Below are 27,779 nucleotides of genomic sequence, written 5' to 3' on the forward strand. Positions count from 1 at the left end.
TGTGACGATGAGTGTAGAATAAAGAATATATTTATTGACAGAAATGTGTCACTTAAATATAAATGTGCACATTATAGATATAGCCAATACAAACGAACTCAAAAGTAACCTCAACCAATACCGTAACATTTGTGAGCAAATAAACGCACCAATAGGGAATCTAATAAACATTTCTAAATTTAAGAAAAAATGTGACTGCAATAATGTTAACATTAGAAGTAAGAATAAACTTACTGTGCAATATACTAGGTTACATAAAATTCAAAATTCGTTTAGAGGAAATTGCACACAATTCTACAATAAACTACCAATTGACATCTTGGAGATGTCTCTTAAAAAGTTCAAAGTATGTATTAAACTTAAGCTTATAGAAAAGTCATATTGTAGTATAAAGGACTACGTAATCGATAAAAAAGCTTGGGTGTGAATTATTGCTCTAACCAGGTTGCTCTTCTAATAATTTTAAATGACATTGTGAGATCGTGATAACAAAAAAAGAAAAAAAACATCTAGCTAAGTTTGTTGTGGGCTTCTTCTTAGATCAGGACGCGTTTGGAACCCTCATAGCTTTAGTTTTAAGTTTACGAATGTGGTTTTCGCCATCATCTCACTAGCGTGTAATTCATATGTACGCATCAGTGCCACCTATGGGCCTACTTGAATAAAGATATTTTTGACTTTGACTTTGATAGGGTAAGATAAATGACAATATAAAAAATCCTTATACTTATTTTATATTGGCTTTGTGTTCATGTAAGGCATGACGCATACTAAAAGGATTACATGAAGCCAAAATTGTCTTGTTTATATTATATTAAACTCATAATATAGAGAGCCTACAGCTCAGTTAGTTACACAACTGGTTAATATTATTTAATCCCCTGATGGCGGTAAGACTATTACGAACTAGCTGTGAGTCTGTGACCCGAATTAGCATTTACTTGCGTTTAATTAAAAAAAAACATCTAAAAAATATTATAGGCTACTAATTTCAGATATAAATAGGCTGTCGGACGCAAGAATATTTATTTTATATCTGACTAGAAGTTCATGAGTAACATAATCGCGTTCAACTAGCGGACCCGCACGACTTCGTCCGCGAATGAGTCGACTTAAAAAATAGTCGTATGTCCAATATAAATGATTCCGAGATTCCAATATAAATGAATCCTAGCTAGATGGATTCATCGCCCCCGAAACCCCCTGTATACTAAATTTCATGAAAATCGTTAGAGCCGATTCCGAGATATATATATATAAATTTATCGATAAAACACTAATGAAATGACATTTTCTAAAAATGAATCCTAGCTAGATCTATTTATCGCCCCCGAAACCCCTTATATACTAAATTTCATGAAAATCGTTTTTCCAATTATATATATACAAGAATTGCTCGTTTAAAGATATAAAGATAAGCGTTTAAACAACGTCCTTTTCAAAATGGAAAACGGTTCAGCAAAAGAAAATCTTTTTAAAATGTTATTGTAGACAATGGTATTAAAAAATTAATAGAATGGATTATTATTCTAATCATCAATTGCGGCATTTAAATATTTGCTGTCTTAAATAAATGTAAGACCTACAAGCCAAGATATAAGAGCAGCTATGAAAACAGCATATACATGAAGATACATACAATGGGAATGATAAAATAGCAGTTATCGCATCTGTTTACGAAACGAAGATTTGGATAAGTGATAAAAATAAAGAAAACGTTGGTCATCACGCAACGCCCGACCGACGAGAAACAGAGTCGAGAACGGTGGCGATGAGGGTGCGAGACGGCATAAGAGTGGCCTGCAGTTTACCGTGCCGGCATAAGGGTTGTTTTTACCACAAGAACTGAATAGTTCTATTATGATTAACAATTATATCAAGTGCACATATGTTTTGAAAACAAATGTCTTTCCTTTAAATTTTCTTTGTTTATTACTATCAGGTTTGATGTGTCCGTGAACGCAGTCTTAAAACAGCCGGCAATCAGGCATCTGCAGGATGACCTTCGTAGGAAGTATCTTTTTATCTGTGACGGGACCTGTATGGCTGCCTGCTGCCATAAGATGACAGTCTCAAAAACTAGCTTGGCTTAAATATAGATAGCAGAAAGAGAATACAGATCGTGATTTACGAGAATTACTTAACATTTTTTGTTCAGTAAAAATAGGGTTTTAAATCTATCTTCTCTTTAAAATTTATCTTTATATCAGGTTTGATTCATGCAAAGGTTTTTGTATATTTTATCGAAGTTGTTCCGAAAATCCGTGAACGCCGTCTTAAAACGGCCCATAATCTGCAGATGACCTTCCTAGAACATCTTTTTATCTGACACGGTTCGAAATCTGTTAAGCTGTCACTATCATCTGATGTCAGTCTCAAAAACTAGCTTTGTTTATGTATGGTGATAACAGAAAGAAAATACAGCTACTGATTTATGAGTATTAGTTAAGTAACAATTACGTAACTAATTCAAATGCAGTGCACAGGACTGACTGTATATAATTAAAACTAACCTTATTTCCTTTATGTTTCCAATAATAATTGCATTATGATACCATAATGATTGTTTGAAAGACCGGATGTGAGAAGTTATGGAAGAACTTTGGTAAGGTCACATGTGGCGCGTAGAACGCTGTGAAAGCATTTTATATGGGTGCAAGTAGGGTAACCAGACGAAAAAAAGGAGAATATGTAGTCTAGTCCGGAGAAAAGGCCTGATTTCCATTAAAAAATCCTGAGATTTTAATAGGATTAGAATTTTCACTCTCTCTCTCTCTCATGATGTTTTCAGCTCAATCTATACTTTTGTATTATTATTCAATGTAGTATGTATTCAATGTTGGTAAATTGTAGAGTTTAACATGCGAGGCATTTTGTAAATCAATAACTAAACCTTACGTAAAAAGTCATCTTCACATATTATAAAGGTTGGTAAAACTAATAAAGTGCCTACTTGCATATATGAGTATTGACATAACATTAGGTACCAAAGGAAAATTATTTTTAGTTAGTTCAACTTTTTATTATAGAAGAAATTTAAAATGTAAGCTTTATTTTAATGACTAAAAATTCTGACACATGCAAAATTCAGCAGATATCCTGACAAGAATCCAAAAATCCTGAAATCTCAGGAAAAATCCTGAGATTTGGTAACCCCATGTGTGTTTGGACTTTGGATTATTCTCTCCCATAAACCATTGAATGCCAATCAATTATCATAATTAAGCAGTTTCGCTTCGGCGAAACGTCACGGATTCCGACTTCATTCTCACCGAATTGTTCATAGGGGCATCCATAAAACCAAACAGAAAAAAAATTATAGACAAATGGCTGATTAACCTACTGACCCGAGGACTGGTAAATATCGATTCTTCCTTTACACTAACTTAGCTGGCAGGAATTACAATAGTTGAATAGTTAATAATGGTGTAGTTAAAGGCATGTTTTTTTTGTTTTTCTAATAACTTATGTTTCAGATCTAAGTAACCCTTATTTTAGCGACGATAACTCGAATATGTCGCATAAAACGGTAACTTTAAAATAATACTGTTTTAAGCTAACGGTAGCAAGCCCTCAGTAAAGTAGATTCAATATAAAGATTTATAATAGAATCTGATTTTATTTTACGGAATGATATGACCAAAGAGCTTCATTTGCCATAATCCGAACCACACCGGTGTTTGCTTTGAGAGCGTTTTTTGTAGGATCAATTACGTTTATAAAAAAAACATAAATCAGGTCAGTCTAATTATCGCGGAGTGCAGCAATTTGATCTTTATTTCTATTACAATTAAGAATATTCCGGGAAGATATGTGGCCTCGTGCTTAACCTGCGATTCTGAGATAATCATTGTTTGCGGCTTCATTTAGGAAACTTCATATTGCGTATTTTAGCCAAAATTGGCACAGTGTTAGCCAATCAGTATGAATTGAGATTAACATAATGTCGCTGTCAAAAATTCGTACTAGCCCGTACGAATTATGTATATAATATATTATACGAATTCGTACTATGATGTCGATTGCTGCAAACTAGAGCAAGATAAACTTGAGTGACAACTAGTTTTATTTCATTGCGTGAGTATTATATTGTATAGCTTAGCGGCGCGGGCCATGTTTGTGGAAGTAAAATCGGAAATTCTCGAAGTTGGTCCAAAGACCTACTAGATAACTAAAAAAATATTTCGATACAAAAAATATTTTACCTTCAAAGTATTATATATAAATAAACACCGCAAACTAAGAATGCGAGAAAGTCGGAGTTTTAAAGTTCAAAATCATAATTTTAAATAGCTAGAGAATCCATTGAATGAATAATCTTTTAACTGGTTTTAAATTTACTTCCGTCGACCATAGGCTAAGCAAAGAAATGGTCTTTCTATGAACTTTTATAAAACGCGGAGGACTAATTATTACTAATTTATTTGTAGCTTGTAATATCGGTAATCGGTGTGCCTGGAGGGTTCAGCCTTTTCGGATTTCTTCTGAACCCTTGCACCCCAGAGCGTTCTCCATAAAGTTCGCAAAAAGTTAGGTTAGGACAAAAATAAATGTTAGGCAATTATTCATGTGCACATGCAAGAATGCTTTACTGTGCCTGTCTTCTCGACACAGCCAGCCGATTTCGAGTTTCGTTGCAAATTTGGAAATCGGCGGTAAAGAAAGAAGAAAGAAAGTTTCATTACAATATTCACAACACCACATATGTTATGTGTGGCACAATCTAGAAAAAAGGTGCCAGCTCAGCATTGTGCTGCACGCGCCAGTGGGTGCACACAGCGCAGATTATCAGTTGGCACCTTGTGCCAGGTAACACCACGGAAATACGTAGCCATCCACTGACCATATTTTAATTTAAATGCTTAGTTTAACAAAAATCAATCGAAAAAAATAAATACGGTAGTAGTTGGTTGTTATACAAGATGGACATGATATTGTCTCCAGAACGCCGTTTCCGCGTTGCGACGTCGCATGGATATGTTTTTCGTACTAAGAGTAAAGGACACAAACGATAACGTTTCGCGGAAGTTTTTGGAACTGTGCCAATAGAAAACTTACTAGGCTGTTTACAAAGCATTCTGTACGTACAATCAGACAACGATATCTACTTATGAGCACTCGTTTCCATGTCTCCGGCTTCCGTCTCCACGGTGGCAATACAAATTGCGGCCTTGTACCCTACTTTCGTGCGGCAATTACAGAAACAATACATTATACTCTTTATAACGAGAAACAGACGCGTGAATGTTTTGTTTTCTACCGTGATTACAATTAGGCTCTGTTGATGTGACTTTTTATATGACCTCGTTTATATCTTAACTTTATAGACGAAACAAATTTTAAATAACTACTGACATTCAAATCGTTATATACAATCAAGTAAGTACATATACCTAACTTATAATTCAAAAATGTATAGGGTTTTTTTTTCTTACAAGTCGTTATTTTAACAAAGGCGGATTTTAAAATTATCCAAATTCAAAAAAGGGTCTGAACACAATGATTAAACGCGTGCATTGGTTAAAATTACATATACACATTCCCGCAAATGACCTCTGTACCTTTCGCAGACGATTTTCTTCTTTATCCCGGAAAATTCAAAACACATGGAATTATGTCATACAGCAATAGCTTTAATTTTTTATATCTCTTTGAAAACAATTCTGAATTCCAAGCGGTAGCGAAGAAAAACTCGTTACGAATAAAATATATTCACTTAAGAAGGAATCTAAAAAGTATAATTACAATATATACTGTAGAGGTAAGAAGGAAACAGTTGAAACCTCGCTTAGAAATTCAAAGAACACACATTTCTATGAAAAGTATTGCATATTTTTAATCAAACTTTTTACTAAACAGATCAGGTTATTTCTTTAAAACTTCATTGTGACCTCTATATTGTCCGCATGACAAATCAAACCCAGATTAAATCATTCTGAACAGTCACAGATAAGTCCCATTTTATTTATCTGTGATTCGATCTAAGAAAATTATAAGTGGAAAAATGTTACTTATTGCATTTACTACCTACAATTTAGTAGTAGATACTTAACACATACCAACTTGAGTGAGAAGTTTGCGCTTGGCTTGGACTTATTTACTTTATACCTTAATTACCTACCATCTATAGTGCGTTAGTCTCAATAAAACACGAGATTAGCGGCTAATTTATGGATTAAAATATACGTGAAAGTCCAGGGAAGGTTTAAACGGTGAGGAAAAGACTAAAAGCGACGGAAATAATTTTAAGCTATTCTTCTACTTTTAAGTACGAGTGGTACCAAATCCCTCTTCCTACTGGACCGATTTGAATGAAATTTGTGTGTGTGTGTGTGTGTGTTTGTACGTCAATGGGTTCCTGGGACCTGAAGGGTTTAAACATAATTAGACCAGGTCGGTGGCTCTGCTTTACCGTGCAAGACGACGTCTGCCCGGTACACTATAATTATTATAACTGATGAATCTACTTTCATACATACTAGTCCTGAATGGAAAGTTCTCCATTTTCCGTAAAGACAATACTATTTTTCACGGATAAAAAGTATTTATTGTGTTTATACAAGAATTGTTGATCTGAGAATCTGCAAATTTTTTAGTTAAATTTCAGTTTATGCCTAGTTGAGTACATAACAATCATTCTAACATCTTCACAAACTCTCTCAGTTGCTGCGCCCACTATAATTATATCTTACTCTTATGCTTGTACGAGTCCTGTTGCTTTTAATAAAGATTTCTAGTGCGTGAGACTGCTGATAAAACATGTAGTTCGTTCGTTTCACTGACCTTGGTTTCTGATGCACAGGTAGGCACTAGAAACCATTTCGTGTTGCAACACGCAACTACATTTATGATTTTCACGTTTAGCGATCTGGAAGCCAAAACTCCAAAAAAAAAGCCATTGATAAATTAAAGACCCTTCCGTTTCGCATCGTTGTCTCAAATTTGAGCGTTGCTCCCATGAGATAGCACTCCCTTCTCCATTTTTTCTATTATGGTCTATTGATGGCCTTGTGAATAACACTATAAATAGGTGCGTCGACTGCCTCTCTTATCTGACCAACGCGGTTTCGGGCTACGGCCTTGGTGTCTTTTTCCTTCCATCTAACCAGTAATCATAAGCTTATTCTACGCATTTTTGTCAGCAATGTGACCGAAGTAGTCAATGGATAGCCGCATTATTATTTTCAATCTGTTTAAACTGACAGTCCCTTAAACAATAGATAATTTTTATAGCGAAAGTTCTGTTTTTAATCCAAGATCATTTGAAAGGAAACTGTGTAAGTGTCTAACTTAACTAATCTGCTTCCGACCTACTACCACAAAAAGTCGTTTCTTCGACTCACTGCTAACAGCCGCCACCTTACTCTCTACTTTCTTTACATATTATCTATTGATTTGGCATCAATCGATAGTTTTGAAACAAACTGTTTTTATGTGAGTACACTCAGTGGCGTGCATAGAGGGTATGCACAGGGTATGTAGATGGTATAATATGAAGAAAATCTCCAGTACGAGTTATAAAAAGCTTAAGGCTAGGCATTGTAAGAGTTTTAAAAAGCCCACCCTCAAGTATTTATAACTCGTTCTGGAGATTTTCTTCCTTTTATATCATCAGCATAGCCTGTGCATACCATCTATGCGCCCACTGAGTACTCTTAGAGATCCCAGAGCCTCCCTTCATGTGCTGAGGCAGGCCAACGAGGGAGTTTTAGTGGGTAGATATCCCACATAGCCCAATTCTTCAGAATTCGGGTATCTCGTAACCAGGAGATTTCCCCAACGTCAAGAAAAAAAAAAGTTTTAAAAGATGTGCCATTCTTTTTATAAACGATACTGCACAAGACATTGCAAATTACGCTCCGCTCAAAAGACCTTTATAAATATTTAGTGTGATAGCGAGAGTGCTTCTTAAAAGTGGTCTTGATAGACAGACTGTCTGATAACTTTTAACCTTTCATTATATAAAGGACAATTAAAAAGAGGACAACCTACAAAGTCAGACGGAACAATAGACAGCAGTTTTAATCTTTTCATCATTTTGGTACAGTTTATTTTGTTAGCTTGACCTGTATGCGTATGATAGCGGTCCCCGACGACTTTGTCCGGTCTCCGCGCATGAGGCAACCTTTAAAAGAAATTCATATGCAGGCCGGGACTTTTTTTTAGAACTTTTAAAGATGAACAATCCCGTAATACATTATTTCGGCGTAACTTTGACCATCATCTTTTACCAGCTCTCGAAAGGATTTTTTTTTGCAACAATTTTCACATCGTTCACAATTATAGCGTAACCTTGTGACCTACCTGACTAGTTTATAAGCACTTTTGAAACGTCAAGTTAGTCTGTTTGTAGTGACTCAACAGACCACCGGTTCGTTCGTTCGCCTATATATATAGCCTTCCTCGGTAAATAGAATACCCAATACAAAAATATTTTTCCAATTCGAACCAGTAGTTCCTGAGAATAGCGCGTTCTACCAGATCAGTATAGCTATATAAAAGAATATTTCAAATTCAGTACATTCACACGGCCAAATTTTTTTAATCTTTCTGGTTTTAAATATCTTTTGCTCTTCGCTTTTTATAATAAAACATCTATAATTTTTCTACCAAGATGGTACTGATAGGTACTATGTCCGTCCGTCTGTCACATCAACGTTTAAAGATAAAATATCCGCGTGGCGTGGCCACAATATAACATTACGTTACGACCTTTCGTTAACACGGGTAAAACGCGGTGAACAGCAAGTACCTAACAAATAAAAACTTCAGCATTTATAATATCTGTATAGTGTTAGGTACCTCAGGAACTCAGTTCAAGTAAACGCAAATACAATTTGAGCTGCATTGATGAGTTTAGAAACTAAGAAATTAACGGAAACAGCAATTATTGCTTGGCACAGAAATATAGTTATTGTTGTTCACAGTCTGTTAGTTGCCACAATTATTGCACACACCGTTGCAATCATGTATGTTATTAATCACTTATTAACAGCATGTGAAAAAGTTTTACCACTAAGTTTTTTTTAGTTTATCCATGGAACATCACCCATAGATAAACCAGAAGGTGCTAAAAATAAATGTTTAAACTAATTATGATATTAAATACCTATTTTATAGACTGATTGTCTAACAAAAATGTATGCAGATAAATAGAGTTGCGACTTTTGTCTTATAGATAAGTTAGGTACCTACTTAGTAAAATTATACCTACTCAGGTAACTCTTCTCTGAGCTATGCTTTCTAAAAAAATAACTGAAATTTTTTCTTATTGCATTTATTTGGTAGATTTAAGACAGCAAAATGTGAATATAGAATGTGATGCAATGCTACATATAATTCCAGTGATAAAAATAATCATTGCGATTTCTATCAATAGCAATAAATAATAATAAGAAACCTTATTAAAGATAAGATAGTGTAGAAGATATCAACTACTTTGATACCGGAAGGTACTAGGAATAGATGCTAAAAATAGCCTAAAACTCCTTGGCCCAATAAGAGGATGATCTGGATTTATCTCTTCCCCTTAAATGAAGCAATTGGGTTGTTTGATGTCTCAACACCATAACTTACTATATAATGACTCAACACTGTTATAATGATGTAGTCTAATTTTCTTTTGTTGAGTCAAAAAGAGCTCAATATGCATAATTTTACTTCTCTTAAAACATTCTTACTTTTAAGTGTAAATATCTTTTAATTAAAATGAAACTAATGTAAACATATATATTTTATTCATTTCTTATTTATGTCCATATCATCCATATCCAGTGCACTCGGTAAATTTTGGCACAGAGATGGCTTAGACCATAATCTTGATGGATATTTATGTATATACTCTATGGTGTCCATCAACTTTGAAGTTTTTTTATAATTTAAAAGGATAACATAAAAAGATTTACATCACATCATTATATTTCTGTCAGTAATCAATGAGATGTAAGGTACTTTGCTTTTGTTTATTGTTACTAACTACAGTTCGGAAATTGGAATAACCCCGCAGATTCTTGAAGCTATTTTTATATCCTACAAACTTGCCAGAAACTTTTACCACTTACATAATGCTCATGCCTCTAAACTGAACTGCCCATATTGTCTCAGTTGGTCGTGAACATTTTGGTACTTTCTAATTATATTTTTATTAAAGTGCCCACCTATACTCGCTTCATTACTTATTTTTTGAAAAATATGACAGGTTGTCCTAAGCTCACATAATGTATTATTCATCTTTTCTTACATCTTCATTTCTTATTAGATTGAGAGACACACATACAAACATAATGCCTGCCTGACTGCTTCATCTACATAGACCAATCAGTTGTACCTAAAGATTTTATTACAATAAGTCATACGGCTGATCAAACAGAAATTTGCAAAGTAGCTGTAGATATCCCCAGCTCATATTGTACATTCTTTTCATAGATTTCATGATGTTCAAACTCTTTTAAGCCTGGAAATTCAGATTTTTCATAACTCCATATTCTAGCCAATTAAGGTCAAACTGCTGGCCACAGGCCTCCTCTCTTATAGGAGAGACTGTTTAGAGCTAAGAACTACCACCATGCTCCAATGTGGGTTGGGTGGTTATTACAACTACTCTCACAAGTTAGTGATACTAACTGGGAGCTTCAGCTTTAAATACGTCAGGAAAACGGAGGATGGCCCCACCAATTTCCTAATGCCTAATACCTAACAATATTTGGCGCAAACAGCATTTTTGTTCTCTATAATAAATAAGTGCAACATTTAACATTTGTTGTTTTTTAGAGTGGAAATAGATATAGACATTCTGTGTTAATTGTAACTAGACCTTCATGAGATATAGCATGCTGATAGACAAATTGATTTATGCACATACTGACAGACAGTGGATACTTTATAATAGGGTATTGTTTTCACCGTTTGGGTACAGGACCACTAAAAGGAGATTTGATTTTTGTACATATGTTTTTATTATTTATTAATAATATTTTGTAGTTATAAGAACTAAATGTTATGCCTTCCCACTATCTATAGGTAGTTAGTTATATTTAATGATCTGATTACTGCTGATTATAGCCAGGTGGACTGTGGAAACTAGTAGTCAAGTGTACCTAAGTACCTACTCCAGTTCTAAGTACTTGTGTGATAAAACTAATACAAAGTACATCTAACACACCCAATATGTATCTGAGATTGTCATAATATTACAAGTTTTAATTTATTTAGTTTAATTTTGTTACTTTACCTAACTTAGGCATTTTTTTGTGTCTGTGAGGTGTAAAGATAGTGACCCAGAAAAATATAAATAATTATATGCTTAAAGAAATGAAAACGCAACGCATGGGTACACTACTAAAATATTCCCATGGTAAGATAACGACCGTAAACAAGTATTTATTTGTGTAGCCAAACTTGACTTGCACAACTAAGTATTAATTAAAGTTGTCCATCTAAAGCGTGTGGCGTAGTTTTAAATTTGCAACATTTTTAAGTCATAAAGTAAACAAAATTTCAAAACCGTTACCTTTTAAAATCCGCAGGGCAGGCAGGTTACGGTTACAGGAACAAAGTAGACCGATGTTATGAATTCGCTACGGTAAAAAAACACGTGCTATCACACAATAACGTGTATAAAACACTCAACACTACAAACATGTAACAGATATTAGATAGACAATCAACAAACAATGCTAAATCTATCGTCAATACGTAAACAATAAAACTGTACGCAAATAAAATTCACAACGCGACGCGGCCATCGGCCGTTTTTCATGCAATTTGCAAATAATTGCTGAAGACATGTGTCAACTGTCAAGTGTCAACTGTTAATTATTGTGACTGTCAAGTACATAGACAACTTTAAGTTAGGGCTGCCAGTTTGTAAATGTTTATTTTTTTAAGAAATCATGTACTAAAATTACATATTTCATATGTTTTAACACCGAACTTTATGTCTTTTTTGTGAAATTTATTTTCTATAATTTTATTTTATTATAATCAGTGCCATCTATGTTAAAAGTTAGTATTAGTAAAAAAGACGTCCCTTCTACAATACACTCAGGTGGTGACCGCTAGATGGCAATCGTTTATCCAGTAGTACTAGTAAGACTAAATAGATGGCGCTGTCGAACAATAACAATTAACAACAGCAGAGGTTGTTTTACATTTTCCAAATTGTGTACATTTAATATACGAACAACCGCTGACAGTCGATAATTTTAATAAGATATAATGGGGACGGCCTGCGAAATTCAACTTAAAAACGACTTCGTTTTTCTATAACCGTTTAATTAAAAATCTTCCAAACCAATAACTTCCTGCGAAATCGCTTTATATTTTAACTTCCTAACGGTGAAGGCTAGCTCTGAACATTAAAAAAAAATACACTATCCGGTCGCGGTACCTACCAATAGTGCGTTGTTATGGGTTGATGCGTTTTAACAAATTTAACCGACTTTAGAAAGGAGGAGGTTCTCAATTTGTTTGGTATTTTTGTTAGGTATCCAATTTTTTCTGTTGGGATTAATTTTTGTCCTAGCCTGTAGTTTGAAATTGGCTTTCTCCCCGTATCTTGGAGAGCAAGTTAAGCGTGATTATGGTGACAGAATAAGTACCTAATCAGTAGCTAGGTACCTACGACCTACTCTTCTTCAAAACGATGTTAAAGTTACTGCTGCTGGACGTAGGTATTGTTTAGGGATACCTCCTACTATCACTGGAAGTAGAGTTGTGGCAAAAAAAAATTCAATACTTTGATCGTTAATACAAGATTAAGGATTTACTAGCGTAACGAATTTAGGGAATAATAAGGAACAGCAATCAAACAATAAATAACTGAAAACATTTTATTCGAATCATAACTTTCTTTCATATAAATAGTGCTCTTTATAAACGTAACTGGAAGCCTCTACATAAAAGTAAGTAGGTATTTATATTTTTAATATTATCTTTAGTTCACATAGTTACATCAATAGAATGAAATACATAGTAGGTAAGTAAAGTTTATGCCGCGATATAATTTTCAATGCCGTAATATTATTATAAAAAATCTAGGACCAAATAAATAGTTGAGTAAATAATTTTGATTGGCAGGTAGAAGTTACCTACGAATGGGTTCCTACTTCCTACTAATATATAAAAAATAGTAAATAAATGATTTATTTAAACGAAACCCAAATATTAACGATAAAACTTTTATTGCATTCAAATACGATTAACGATTGGTAAGGTGAATTTTTAACGCGGAACTTAATCTCAGCTGATCCTTGTTGACTTTTACATTCTTTGACAGCTGTCATCTTAGTTAAAAAGTTATTTGCCGCGATCGAACTAATAATATTATTGAATTTTTAAACCTAAGTATCATAATTTGAAAATGAATTTAGGTAGAACCTCTATAGAAACCATATATATAACTAAGTTCATATACCATAAGAAGGTTTTGTTTCGTTTAATTAAGCGAAGATTTTTCAAAATTCAAAAGTGGTGTGTACTAACCCCTGTTTAAAAAATCTTGCCTAAAGTTCATAATTTTGTATACTTAAGCGGTTTATAAGCAGCACGTTGTCTCTCAGTCAGGTTAAGGACAAAATGTTTTTTTTTTCTACTGAATTCGCGCCATTCATTTCCTAATTTGGTTCAATATACGGACGTAAATTTACAGTAGGTACTTAGAAGAATATAAAATAATTTAATTAAATCTAATAGGTTACTACATACATATCGTAAGTAAATTAAAAATGTGCATTTTAGTGAACGTAGTTGCCTAAATAACAATTGAATTGAAGTCTTATAAAATGTTAATAATTCTCCTAGTATTTTTATCATAATCTGTAGTTATTTACAATTTTATATGTAATCCTTATGGATAAATTAATTACAATATCTTAGATATAACATCGGAGTTAATCTTATCTGGCAGAGCTGTCAATGGGGCAATCAGTTTTCACCTAGAAAAGATGTAACAATTATTATAATATACAGAATTATTAAAGAATAATATGTAATAGGTACGTACCTAATAGTCAACATATTAATGCTTTCCCTAAATATGATAACTACCGTTATCTAAGCGGATTAAATGCTAGTAGGTATGATTTTTTATTGCAAACACTACTGCTGTTGTATTAAATTAATTTTGTTAGTATATATTTATGTTGTTTTGTCATTAGTTCGTATTCAAATAAAGTTTCTTTGCAATAACTACCTGAGTTAATTCAAGAGGCATTACAACTATAATAAAACTAAACATGACTTCTGCAAGTCCTAATAAACGTATAACATATCTAAAAACCTGAACTGAGGAATTCAAAAAATTGCATTAAAATCGGTTCAGCATTTGATAATAATGTTGGTATAGCTTTATAAAGTTACCAAATACGCGTTTCATCTTGTAAAAGCTACTGAAAATAGATATTATTCGAAATTTAAATTATAAGGATAGCTTAATTTATTAGTAAGGATACATGGCAGTTCTATTTTTATCATTTAAATTTATAGATAGTCCATGGGTGCACTTTAAATAATAATCCAAGAAATTGTTACGCAGTAGTTCTTTACAGTACTTATGCATAAAATTATCCGAAACATTTATTTACACCAAGGGCCATAATAATAAAAGACAGAAAAGTATAGTGCTTAGGTATATTTGAAAGATGCTTTCAATTGAAGTGTGGCAGAACATCGTGTAAATATTTCGGCGTTATGGCAATATTAATAAGGCGCCGAGTATTGAGGCGAAAGCGTGTTGGCTACCAGCGTTTACTTAGCGACGTGTAATGGTGCTAATATGATTGTATACGAATCTCTATGTTTAATTGAATTAACAGGTTTATACATAGAGCTATTCTTTTCACAGGGACTGTAATAGGCAAAAATTGCACTTAGAGCTGTAAGTTTAGTATACTTTCAAGATTGATGTACAAACGAATAATCACCTTTGTGATCCAATACTTACTTTTGATCCGGCTCTTATTATAAAATTAATAACAATATATTTATATTATTTATTAAGAGTAATATACTGCCTAAATACTCGTAACACGAAATACATTTTGAAAATGGATTAAAATAGATTAAGTATTAAGTATAATAGGTATGACCAAAGTTTATATGATATAACAATAATATTAAATTATAAGCCTTGTACAACTATTATAAAAAATATATCATTCAATTATAATAAAACTTTAAAAGCATTCATTCTTACAAGTTAATAAAATCTTAAAACACAACAAAACAAATTGTTACTTATTCGACTGTACACAAATATTTAAACTAAATTGACAGTTCTAAAAGTAGTGCTGTCCTTTTCACTACTAGCACTGAACTCTTCGGTAAATTAAAATTACAGTACGTGTTCCATAATTTCCTAGTAGGTACTTTTAGAACTGTCAATAACGTTGTGTACGTTCATAATAGCACCTGTATCATAAAGCACGTACTAATAAAATACATGCAAACATTTATTCATTATTCATCATGCAAATTGCGGAAAACCAATGATTGATGATAATTCCAAGTTTATTTATTTGTATTTGAAACACCTTTTATTTTTTAAATAATAAATCACAGCTTGAATATAGTTTAGAGACATTTATGTTATAATTAAAATAAAACTTTTAATAAACTATTTTACCAAAGTGCCGCTAATATTTGCCAATTTCATAGCTCAATTATCAAAAATATTGAATATTTTTCAACTGTGTGCCTTAAATGAAGTAGCATACAACATTAACTAATACTTATGCAATAAAATATAAAATTATAAAATACTTATGCAAGGTTATATCAGTATAATGGCATCGATTCAATTGTACACAAATCCTTAACTATACTAAATTGACAGATTTAACAGCAGTACCATCTTTGCTTTATTGGTCCCTCTTGCAAAGGATAGACCTACACACAAAGCTGCAAAGTTTAGGACTGATCCATGTTTCCATTTTCAAGCGTGCGTCTTCAAACATTATTCCCGATTTCACCCTTTGACACTTGAATCCAAAAATGCTGAATTCATTGAATGTCTTGACACAAAGTTCATAAGAACCGACAATTACGTTTATTTTAAGTTCAAGCTAAACCAAAGCTCCGTTGACTTTTTTTTTATTCCGCGAGCTAGTCTTCGTCTTGGGATAACGTTCGCAAAATTAGTCTGCTGTCGCTATAGTTTGGCTTCGGCTTAAGGATTTGCGTACAACTACATCAGCACCGGTGTTACACATCAAATTACAAGCATGGCGATAATTGTGATCATTGCCAACAGCAAGCCGAGCAGCGTCAACCAATCCAAGTCTGCCAGGTGCTGCGAGAACATTAAGGTGTACGAGCAAGCTAACATCAACGTGCCAGAGTCGTGCCAATTGCGCTTTGACTTCGTACTATCGCCTGCCAAAACAACAAAAACAACGCAAACTATAAAGGTAAAGTTTTGCATTCCAAATAATTGTTTAAATTTATCTTACAAGTGTGATAAGGTGTTTAGGGTTTGAGCGCAAAGTTTAATACTTTTGCGGTTAAAGCGCTGAATAATAATACTTTTGCGCTAATCATTCGTGTTCAAAAACATTGTTATTAAGTTTTACTAAGAATCCGTAAGCATCATTGTATCAACCGACGGACGTGTACTAGCGGACATATTTTTGGTGTTCCATGTGCCGATTGGGATTATTGTCTTTTGATGTCGTCCGTCTCTTTTTATGGCTGTCGAATCGTATAGGTTATTAATGTTCCCTACAGTACAACTGTAGGATTGGATCCTTAGGGATCGACATAGCAGAGAAAATTTTCGTTCTAAAGTCGCATAGTGAAGCCAAATTTAAGCTTAAACTACGATTTTGATGACCTAGTCATACTGGAATTAGTACAAGGGCGTCCGATACCGTAAAGATGGCATGTTTTAAGAGAATGGTGGCCGTATCTTCTCTGAAAAGCCCCATCACAGCACTATCTTGTACAATAGACTCTCTGAACGTTTCCTTCATGATCCATACCATAACAACGGTGTTCATGAGTAAATGAACACCAATCCTTACCAACTAGTGATCGGGACTTCCACTTTGATGTCCAATCGTAGAACTATCTTGTACAATAGGAGAAGTCCCGATCTCTATTGGTGGACGTTGGAGGTACTGAGTGAACAGAACTGTAGTGAATTCGGATTCTGGGTGAGACTTTATAGTAATGTTTGATACACGACTGCAATTAACAATACACACGTGTATGATAGTACATTTTTCAATACATTCGTAAGTAAAGGCCAAAATTTATCTATTTAGTTGGACGAACAAGAAGGAGAATTATCGAATAAGGAGATTTTATTGGCTGACTTTACAGTAATGCAAAACAGACTGTGTAACACACAGTCTGTGAGACATGTTTTAAAAGATTATTAGTAAATAAGTAGCAACTTCAATTGTAAATGTATTGAAAAAGATAAAAAAAAAACAATAAAATAGCAGAATTATTTACGAACACAAATAAGCGAGATGCAAATGATCAAAGTGAAATCCGGACACCATGCATGATTAACGACCACGTACCTTTTTGTTCATTTTGTGTATTACTATTTTGCCTCTTAGCTCTCCATGGTACTACAGTAGATGGCAGTGAATTGTTTTGACTAGTACTTTCATCAACTGAAAGCCTTCTCAAATGCTGAGTCATTGTTTTAACAAGTTTCGGGGAATTCAAGTCGTTGCGTTCTTTGTTTTCGTTATTGTTTCGGCTTACGTCTTTAGGTTCTTCTGGCTTAGCAATGTAATCAAGTTTGAAAATTGTTGCAAGTTCTTCTGATGAGTTGTACTCTGTTGAATCTGCCGTTTCCCTTTTATTTTCTATATCATTTTCGTAAATTGAGAGGTTTGCAGACGTTCTATTAGACATATCTGCGACACTTTGATTCTGTGTCAAATTATTGAATTTTTCACTAACTTGTTTCAAAGCTGGTTCAGAACTACTAATAGAACATTGTTCGTTTTTGGGTGATTTAGATACAAATAATTTTTCATTTACCTCTGTAATACCTGCGATTAGATCCGAAATTCCATCTTTCAATTCTTTAAAAGCTCTTATCTCGTTGAGTTCTTTCAAAGCATCATCTGTATTTAAAAAAGGATTGAGAGGATTATAACGCAGTGGAGGTATTTCTGACTCCTGAGTTTTTTCTGTCGATGCAACTTCTTCGGTGTCGTTTTTTATCGTTAATGGTATAACATCAGGCGTTAACACATTGCTTTCGTCATGTAAAATTAATAAGTCTTTTGATTTTGATAACTCCTTAAAGCCAATTATATTTTTATCAACTTTTAAGCTTTCACCTTCCAGGAGCTCTTTCTCAAAACTATACTTTAACTGATCTTCAACTTTATGTAGTTGATCCGATATTTTTATCAAACTATCTTCAGTTTTTTTCCCTTTTGAGTCTTCAACGGAATTATCTGCAGATTTTTTTGACATATTATTATTTTGAGCAACGGGTTTTCCTTGGCTTTCATTGAAATCAGATACAGATGATTCATAACTTTTATTTGTTAATTCATTCATAAAATTCATTCTACTATCTGATATCCTATTCTGGATGTCTGAAATCTCATTTTTGTTTCGATTCTTGTCTAACTCTGCTAAAGCTACGCCTAGCTTATTACTAGTGTCCATAGCTTCTTGTGCAAGCATACTAAGAACCTGTTGAAATTCGTCTTTTGATGATCGCTTAAAAGCTTGTGGTGATCGATTTGATGGGGATGAACTTTTAGATTTATCACATGATGGTGGTTTAGCAACACAAACATCATCTTTATGAATAAATGAATCATCTTTTGCAAAATGATGTGAAGGTGTATGAGTGCTGTTGACAAACAAGTTAACTGTATTATGCCTTTGTTTTACCTTATTTCGGGGATGGCAGTCCTTTTGATTGTCATTTTTCTCAAAAGTATCACGTAACCTTCGCATGACATCGCTGTTGCTGTGAGTTTTTTGTAATTTAGACATTTTGCTCATGTTTAAGGCGTCATCTATTTCTTTCTGTATCATAGAAAATATATTAGCTGATAAAGATCGCACTGCTCGTTTCTTTTTTATATTTGCAGCAGAATCTTTCATAAATGGATGATCAGGGTAACTATTATTATTAACATAACCATTGTGTTCACCATTAAAGAGTGATGAATGTCTGTTGTCCTTTCTCAGACTTCTATATGCTAAATCATCAGCTACAATATCGGGAGATCTTTTTGGTATAAATCGGGATCTTCCTTTATTTTCAGGAGTGGCATGTAAATAATCACTTTGTGGTGCTGGAGATATAGGAACCACGGGAATACCAAATGGTGGTTGGGGATCCACAGTTTTTAGTCTACTGTTAGTTTGTTTTATATTTCGGTAAACAACGTCGTCATAAATTACATCAGGCTCATTACGCTCTGATTGTCTGTCATCATCTGACGCATAGGGCACGTACACGGGAGAGGCTAGCATATAGCTAATCTGAGCCTGTGCTTCTTTGTGATTTGATTTATCTTTGCTACCAAATGAGTTCATGCGTCGAAATGCCATATCATCTTGCAACTTGTCAGGTAGTGTTGATCTTCTTGATAGCCGTCGCAACGGTGTTGAAGGTTGACTACTTAATTGAATGTCGTCATTTCCATTCCAGTCGTTAAATTGGTCATTGAATTTTGGCGTCATCAGTTCTCGGCGTTCAGCTCTGTCTAAAAGATCTTCATCTCCTAAACCCAAACTATTGTAAATCGCTTCTAATTCATTTAACGCATCATCGAGGTTTGTAGATTTTCGTCTCTCTGAACATTTTTCTTCATCAGATGCTAAGTTTGAGCTTGAAACAAAGGTATCCGACTTATGTCTTGTATGAGTTTTAGTTGGAGATGCGGTAGATTTTGGCTCTATCGTAGTGGATCGCTTGTACTCAGTAGTTGCTTTCCATACTTTAGCTCCGTCAATTGTATCAATGGACTTGATTTTATTTAAACTATCAATTCCATCTTTGCCATCTAGACTTTTAGGCCATATAGAATTTTTATGGTCTGCAAATAGCCTATTATTATGCGTAGCCCCATTGAATTCACTTTTACTTCTTGAGTGAGCAAAAATATTTTGTTGCCTTTTTTGTTTTTCTGCATCATCAATTTTTTTCCAAAATTCAGACGCATTTCGTGGTCTCTGATGAGGTTTTCTACTAAGATCTAAAGAAACTTGTGAGTCACTTAGATATTGGTTGTGGTAACCGTTTTGACTAGTTTTGATACTTATAGGCCTGCGAGACCTCGGGCTTTCATCAGCGTAGTATAGATAGTCCTGTTTTAATTGTATTGGCTCTGGTTTTATAAGATACCCTTGATCTACAGCTTTTCTTAGCGGTGTATTGCTCACAAAATTACCATAATGTTTAGGTTCAGCCGACACAGATGCTGGCCTTCGTGGTTGCTCATTCTTAATCATGTAATTCTGTACATATTCATTGTCTTGCATAGCTATATGATCTTCAGAAGTTGATATTGGTCTTCGCAACCCATTCATCCCATAATTAACAAATCTTTCTTGACTCCTCCTCATTAATCTTTCAAAATCATTATTAGGTACACCATATTTAAAGCTGTTGTTATTATTCGTTATTCTATCTGCTGCTACGTGACTGTTTTCATAGTGCATTGATACCGGTGTTACCACCTTTCGATGCATATCCCGTGGCGGTGGCACTGGAGGAGCCTTTTCTTCTTTTTTTGCCACATTTCCCAATGGAAATTTGACGCAAATTATACTTTCTGGATTTTCATACTGGCTTGAAACACTTCCTTCTCTATTGTTATTAATATGTAATGATCCTCGATTCACGTTGTTACTTGAATATTGTATAGCGTAGTTGATACGTTCATTATTTACTTTTGCATTAAAATTTATGGATGATGGGTAACTTTGAGTTGATGGGAACGATGATATAGACTCAGATTTCATTGGACGTCTATTTGTTTCATTTACAATTATTTGGTCAGATGCTTTATTATTTGTTGTTTCGCGTTTGCATGTTCCGTAACCACTACTTTGACTGGTCGGTGTTCTTGTTAACATTTCAACTTCAGCTTTAGTATAGCCTTGTTGTAGTAACTCAGCTTCTTTATTCAGTTGGTGTTCTTCGTCACGAGACAGCCTTTTAATATACCTTTCATTACGGGCATTTCTTGATCTTTTATTCAAAGAACTGTCTCGAGATCTCATCAATGAATCCTCACTTCGAAATCGAATCATAGAAGAGGAATTTGAAGATGATTTTAGGGACTCATCTTCACTACTGGATTCTCCTTTCATACTATTTCTAAGGGCCTCAACACGCGCTTTTAATCTACTTTTCCTTTTTTTACGCGAAGGAGTTTCTAAAATTCCTTTTCCCAAACGAGGTGTATCGTCTTTAATCTGTATAGATTCTTCAGGAGCATATATTTCCTGGCTATTTATTTTGTAATTGAGAAAACCAGCTGAAGGATCGGACAAAACACCATCATCGTTAAGATCATGGATATTTGGGTTGGCTAAACTTTGAGCTCGTCTTGTATCTCTTATCACTATGTGATCAAAGTTATTAACTACTGGAGCCCGTTTCTTCTTTTTGCTTTTCCTTTTCGATGGCGAGCGGTTAGTGCCACCATCTTCACTTTGTGAAGACGAACCGCTTTCATCTTCCTTCTTTTTTCTTCTAAAAAGTTTTCCAATAGACCATTTTTTGTCCTTTTTGGCGCGATCAACTTCTATTTCTTGTTGAAGTGGTCTGTCTAAGTGGTGCTGAACGGAATTGTATTCTTCGTTATATGGCCGATATGATGTTGTATTTGCCCCCGTGATGTCTCGATGGGGAACAGGCGGTGAATTTACAGTCTGAAAATAGAGAAAAGATAAATTAAATTTCACAAGTCTCAAATTATTAAAACAAATAAAAATATTTTTGGCTATCTTTTATATAGTGTTTAAGAAAAAGAAAAGCAAAAGGAAATCTTTTTTGTTTGTTCAAGAGGTTTTATTATATTTACTGACAAGCTCCTCCTGTCCCTTTGTCCATAAGATTAATCACCCAGAAGTTTGGCAACGTTTCAGTTTATGAAATATACTATATATATATTCGCATTTTATCTGCGTGTTTGTTGTCAAATCTAGGAAGATATATTTATATGTAGTTTATTATGAGATAACGAGGTTGCAAGTTCAAATCATGATATACTTAAATACATAAATATAGTAATTTTTGCATATTATAAGTAAACTAATAGTAGGTACCTACTGTAATATATAGAATGCTTTATGATTGTTTTGCGTTATATATAAAAATGATACTAAATATATAACGACTAGTAGTCATGATAGTAATTTTTATAAGTATATGAAATTACCCTATCCGTCCATTCGTGCTTGAGTTTCAATAATTATACAATCCAATATTTTTGATTTTTCACAAGACTTCTTCTTAGTGTTTTATTTGTGATTATTGTTCATTGGTTGCTTATTGTAAGCGTGAAGGGTGGACAAGGAATCAAACATACGCATTTATAATATAAGTAAGAATTGCGCTTATATAAAGTTTGTAACTATATAGCTAATTGCTCAGACTAATAGGCAAATCGTTCCACTTTAATTAAGGACAAATCTAAACGCGCAGTATGTACAGACCAACGACATTCAATAAACGATTAATTGAGGAGAGTGTTATAATAACTCCGGTGTCCTATTTAGATGCAATTCAAGTTGTTATACACGTGACAGGTTAGAACCAAATGGTCAAAATGTTATTTGGTATTTTGGTATTAAAACTTATAGTGTCAATGTACGTACGTGTATTGTGGAACTCCCTACAAAAGACCTATGTCCAGCTGTGGACGTCGATTGGTTGAGGTGATGATGATGATGATGACTGATCTTGACGACCTAAAAACTAGGATTTCATTTCTGGTTATGCGGTGGTAGTAGGGGGGCAGCATTACACTGATCCTAAATTAAACTGACAGGTCTATATGTACCTAGTGCCATCTTCAAATCATAGCAATCTTCATTTCTGTCTGTCAATTACGGTTATCTCAGGTTTGTAAAATCAAAAGACCACCCAGATGAATTTAAGGTAAACAAAGTGAAATTAACGTACATAAAGTTAAAAAATTAACACATTTGTTAAGTTAAAATTTATTTCATTCACTTTGACCATTTGGAAATTTTATATTTAAACAAAACGTAGAATTGAGAAAAAAATCGTGACCTCGCCGACACTCTCGTCCTTCGATATAGCGGCTTTTCGTTATATTATAGCGATAATGCAGAGTTACTGACCCAGAGATAAACGCATTATGAAAAAAAAAATGCTAGAAATAAAACTCACAGGTAAAAATGACGCGAAATAGTTATTATTAGCAACTTCGACCATCGCCACCATGGTTTAATCAACACTTATTTCAAGCACGTTCACAAATACATTCACACCCACCACTAGCTTTTGGCACCAAAACTACACACATATTTTATAATAACCGTGTAATATTGATAATAATTCTATTTGAAAAGAAGTTATTGCTCTATGTTTACAGATTGTAGGAAGTGTAGTCCAAATTTAATTTAAGATAGCCCATATAGCACTTATCTTAATTAATTAAACTTTGGTGTAAACACTACACATTATCTTTGTTTTGATTTTTATTTTATCACAAATAATTTAAGTTATTATAATATTTAGTTACTAATTGTTATTTAATTAAATATTTTTATTAATTGACCAAAATCAATCACACAAAACAACAAGCAAACGCGATCAATTTAAAAATATTTCCATTATTTCAAAATAGGAACGCTCGATGCGTGCGCTCTCTCACGCCCAACGCGAACTTGTGATTATTTCAGGCACTCAGAATAGACCCCGTCTATACTTGCGACATAGTTTACTAACAACATATGCGGGCTATTTTGAATCACTGAAAAAGTTTCATCCTTTTTTATAATTCCACCCACTATAATGTGCTAAGTACTTTTCCCCCGTTTTGGTTTCGTTTATTTTCATCAGTAAAAAGTAGGTACCAACACTCGGGCAGTTTAGTTTAGCTAGACTTTATTACTGTTTTACAGAATCTAGCTATTTATAAATTTAATCTTCATTCTTTATTTTTTAGCGAATGCAATTCTGTGCCGGAACGCCGGGAATTTGTCCGATAGACAGACGTCTGCTATGTTTTTTTAGTCAAGCGAACGTCGGTTAACTAAAATAAACCATGATTTAGTGAGAGAACTCAAGCCTGTCGCTTAATAAAATTCCTTTCCCAATTAAATAAATAGCTTAAAGACGTCCTGATTGATGCTCATTAATAATTGTGCAAGGGTGAAGAGCTTATGGATTTTTTTCGTAGGGTACTTAAAAAATTTGATTAAGACCCATCATTTGGACACTTTTTTGTAGTAAAAATAATTATTTATTTATTTATAATGGACAACCAACAGTAGATACATTAAAACTTGCTCTTTTTTGGAATGATTCACATAGTAAATGTTCAACTATTTACAGGTTATCACAGCATGCATTAAGATGTAAAAAGTCATTCTTATTAATTATTTACAATTAATTATTAGTCAGTTAATAAAACCTAACCTAACCTTTAAAAGTAAAAATATTTAAAGCTAAATTACAATGAAAAATTTAACTTAATCAATTATTAGGAGACAAAACAAAAATGAATTAAAATAATAAATAAAATTAAACTTAAACTTAACTAACTAAAATGTAAGTCAGGTTAATTAGTAGAACACAAATATCTATAACTTTTCGTCTAAATTATAAAATTATTAAATATATATATATATATATATATATACATATATATATATATATATAAATGAATATATATATATATATTCATTTATAAAAAAATAATATAAAAAAGTAGTCATCAGCAGATGATCTGATATTAAAACTATATTCATATTGCAGAAAAGACAGCTGTACGGTCAATATATAAACTTAAATCACGTGAATCCCTCCGTGAAAAATGTAAAATAATAGGTATCCTTACGGTAGCCTCAATATATATTTATAATAATATAGTATTTGTAAGACAACATATTAGTATTTTTAAACAAAAAGTGGATATAAACAGTCGACTTTCAAGAAATGGTCATAAATTAGTGACATCTGCATATCGTCTGCGAAAGGTGCAGAAGTCATTTGTGGGATTGAGTATACGCTTTTATAATATGATTCCTAAGGTAATTTTATGACCTACCAATGCATAAGTTTAAAGAATGTGTTAAAACACATTTATTACCGCGAGGTTATTATACAATTGATGAATTTCTTAATGACAAGGTTGCTTGGAAGCATCCGGCTCCGCTTTCATCTCTGACACGATAGAAAAATGAATTTAAAAATGTAAAATATAAATTGTTGATATTGGAAAAGAGTAACTGCTAAGTTTCTTGCCGGCTTCTTCTCGGTAGAATCAGCCTTCCGAACTGGTGGTAGAGTCACTTACACACAGACAGACTTGACGTTTCAAGAGTGCTTATATTAGGCCTACTTGAAATAAATGAATTTTGAATTTTGGATGGCCCACCTGATGGTAAGTGGAAACCCATTGATGGCAAGGAACTTGTCCTACACAGTGCCGCTCTGTGTCCACTAACCTGAGACGCATAGAGCCTGGACATATCTATGCTACTGGCAGTAGAAATAAACGACAGTACTTTCCTGGGTGAGCTCTGAAATAAAAAGCTCTACTACTACATTGGATATATAAATAATAATGTCTAACATATGAAAGGAAATCCTCGTAGATCTTGTTTAAATGTGATGAACAGATCTTTGATTTTATTCTTGGTTAAGACCAAATTTCATAGAACCAGTTTGGAGATAGTATATTGGTGTTTATCCCCTGTGCTTCGAAGAGCACGATAAGTCAACAGTTCCGGTTAATTTAACTAGCTTATGATAATACTCGTTAAACTCAAACCTGAATGAGAGCTCAGTGGAGAGTCTAAGCTCTAATTCCCACATATGAGAATGTATGACTTGTGATTATCTAATGGTTGTCATAATTTGTCTTTATGTAATCTTTTGTGAGTAATGTCGAGTCAATATTTGGTACATTGACAAAATAAAATAGCCTATTAATAAGCACAATATGATAATCGGTTTAAACCGATAAAAACCTAGTTCAGAATTATTTTTAACCGTAACTCTTCTATTGTCCTTTGAATAGTGTGATACATTTTCTTAACAGTTTCAATGATTAACGAATGAGATGAGCCGAAATACTACGCAGCTACCATCAGGTAATATTGCAGCCAAAAGCTTTCTTGCTTATTTGGCAAGATAAAAAAAGCAATTGGCTGGCAAGCATCCATATTCTATTTTACACACTTTACTATCTAGTGGTGCTAAGACGGTCTCTCAAGTACCACCTTAAAATTTGCCACCAGCTCTCGGCTAAAACTTTTATTCGTCTCGTTGGATTTATGTTATAAATATAGAAGCGAGTTCTTCAAAGCACTTTGTCTTTGGTCGTTTCGTACGAAAGTTCGCTTGTTAGGGAATTTTTCATTTCCTTTTCTATGTGTCAAAAGTTTTTTATAGATTTTGACGAGATGGAGACGATGCAACAGTATATGCTTTCAAGGAAGCAGTTCGTTTGCCTATGTTGGTTTTACTACTTTTATTGGAATTCCATAAAAGACAGTTAATATGAAGCTTGAATCAATGAAAACATCTGTCACAAAAAGCTCTAGTAATTCATAATTAATTTAATTTCATTAAACTTCTTTAAGAAGCGGTGATAGCCCAGTGGGTATGACTTCAACTTCACTTTCGGGGGGCCGAGTACGAATCTCGCATACACCAACTTTTCAAAATTATTTGCTTTTTAAGAAATTAAAATATCACTTGCTTCAATGGTCAAGGAAAACATCGTGAAGAAACCTGCATGCTTGAGAGTGCTCCATAATGTTCTCAAAGGTGTGTGGAGTCCACCAATCCGCACTGGGCCAGCATAGGGTACTACGACCGTAACTCCTTTTCATTGTGGGAGGATACCCCTGCCCTGGAGTGGGTTGTAAAGTTTGTAATGGGTTGATATGGTGATGAAGAAACTTCTTTATTGCGTAATACAGGAAACACATTATGAATACTCTTAATATATTACAGGCGCATCTGTAAAAGTGATGCAAGAGAGACGGGAAATCGCAATCACAACAAATTAATACATAAATATACATTGTGAAGTATATCCTATTTTCTTAATTTAGAAAGGAACGCTCAACATATTCAAAGGAGCTAGATTCTTTGCATTTTTATTTTCTTTTTTGTCATTTTTTTTTTAAACTTACTAAAGAAAAATAAGCATTCAAGAGCTCTTTAGAAAAGTCGTGTGACAAACGCGAAACACGGTTTGTGTTTCAGCGAACTCGTAACGGAACCTTAAGTATCTACTTAGAAAAAAAAAAGGTCGTCCTAGTCAGCATACTCCGAGTTGTTTCTCCAGCGAGCGTCACATGCCAGGCAGTCACATGGTTAAGAGAAGTCGTAAAATGTTACATTCTGCCATGTAACCTTTTTAGTATTTTTAGTAAACATTCCTTTTATATTAATGTTTTATTGGGTTATTAACAAAAAACTAAATACTATATTTTTTCATATTAATTGGTTAATAACAATTGTAGTTTTTTTATTCGCTAATAAGTACATACTTTGGATACATTTTTCTAGATGTCACTCCGAATTGAATGAGCTATCGGTGATATTTATATTAGTTCTAGAAATATCGCGA

The 27,779-nt window shown here is 33.5% G+C and overlaps 2 protein-coding genes across 6 annotated transcripts in view; both read right to left on the reverse strand.

Annotated features, from left to right (window-relative positions):
- Positions 1-11,751, reverse strand: part of LOC120630269 (supervillin-like) — a 294,583-nt gene extending 282,832 nt beyond the window's left edge. For both annotated transcript variants that reach the window (XM_039899430.1, XM_039899428.1), the window contains exon 1: positions 11,510-11,751. The gene's annotated coding sequence lies outside the window, so the exon portion shown is untranslated. The remainder of the gene's footprint in view (positions 1-11,509) is intronic.
- Positions 11,752-12,816: 1,065 nt separating this feature from the next.
- Positions 12,817-27,779, reverse strand: part of LOC120630270 — a 175,602-nt gene continuing 160,639 nt past the window's right edge. Inside the window, exons 1-4 of one of the 4 annotated variants that reach the window (XM_039899435.1) lie at positions 23,357-23,663; positions 18,871-21,870; positions 17,526-18,666; positions 15,239-16,371 (exon numbers count right to left, since the gene is read on the reverse strand). In XM_039899435.1, coding sequence (XP_039755369.1) covers positions 16,208-16,371; positions 17,526-18,666; positions 18,871-21,870; positions 23,357-23,410 — 4,359 coding nt within the window. In that variant the 5' untranslated portion in view covers positions 23,411-23,663 and the 3' untranslated portion in view covers positions 15,239-16,207. Of the gene's footprint in view, positions 13,935-15,238; positions 16,372-17,525; positions 21,871-23,356; positions 23,664-27,779 lie in introns of those variants that run through there. The other 3 variants (XM_039899434.1, XM_039899432.1, XM_039899433.1) reach the window with 3 other exon arrangements.

This window comes from Pararge aegeria, chromosome 16, assembly GCF_905163445.1.
Source record: "Pararge aegeria chromosome 16, ilParAegt1.1, whole genome shotgun sequence".
Classification (NCBI taxonomy): domain Eukaryota; kingdom Metazoa; phylum Arthropoda; class Insecta; order Lepidoptera; family Nymphalidae; genus Pararge; species Pararge aegeria.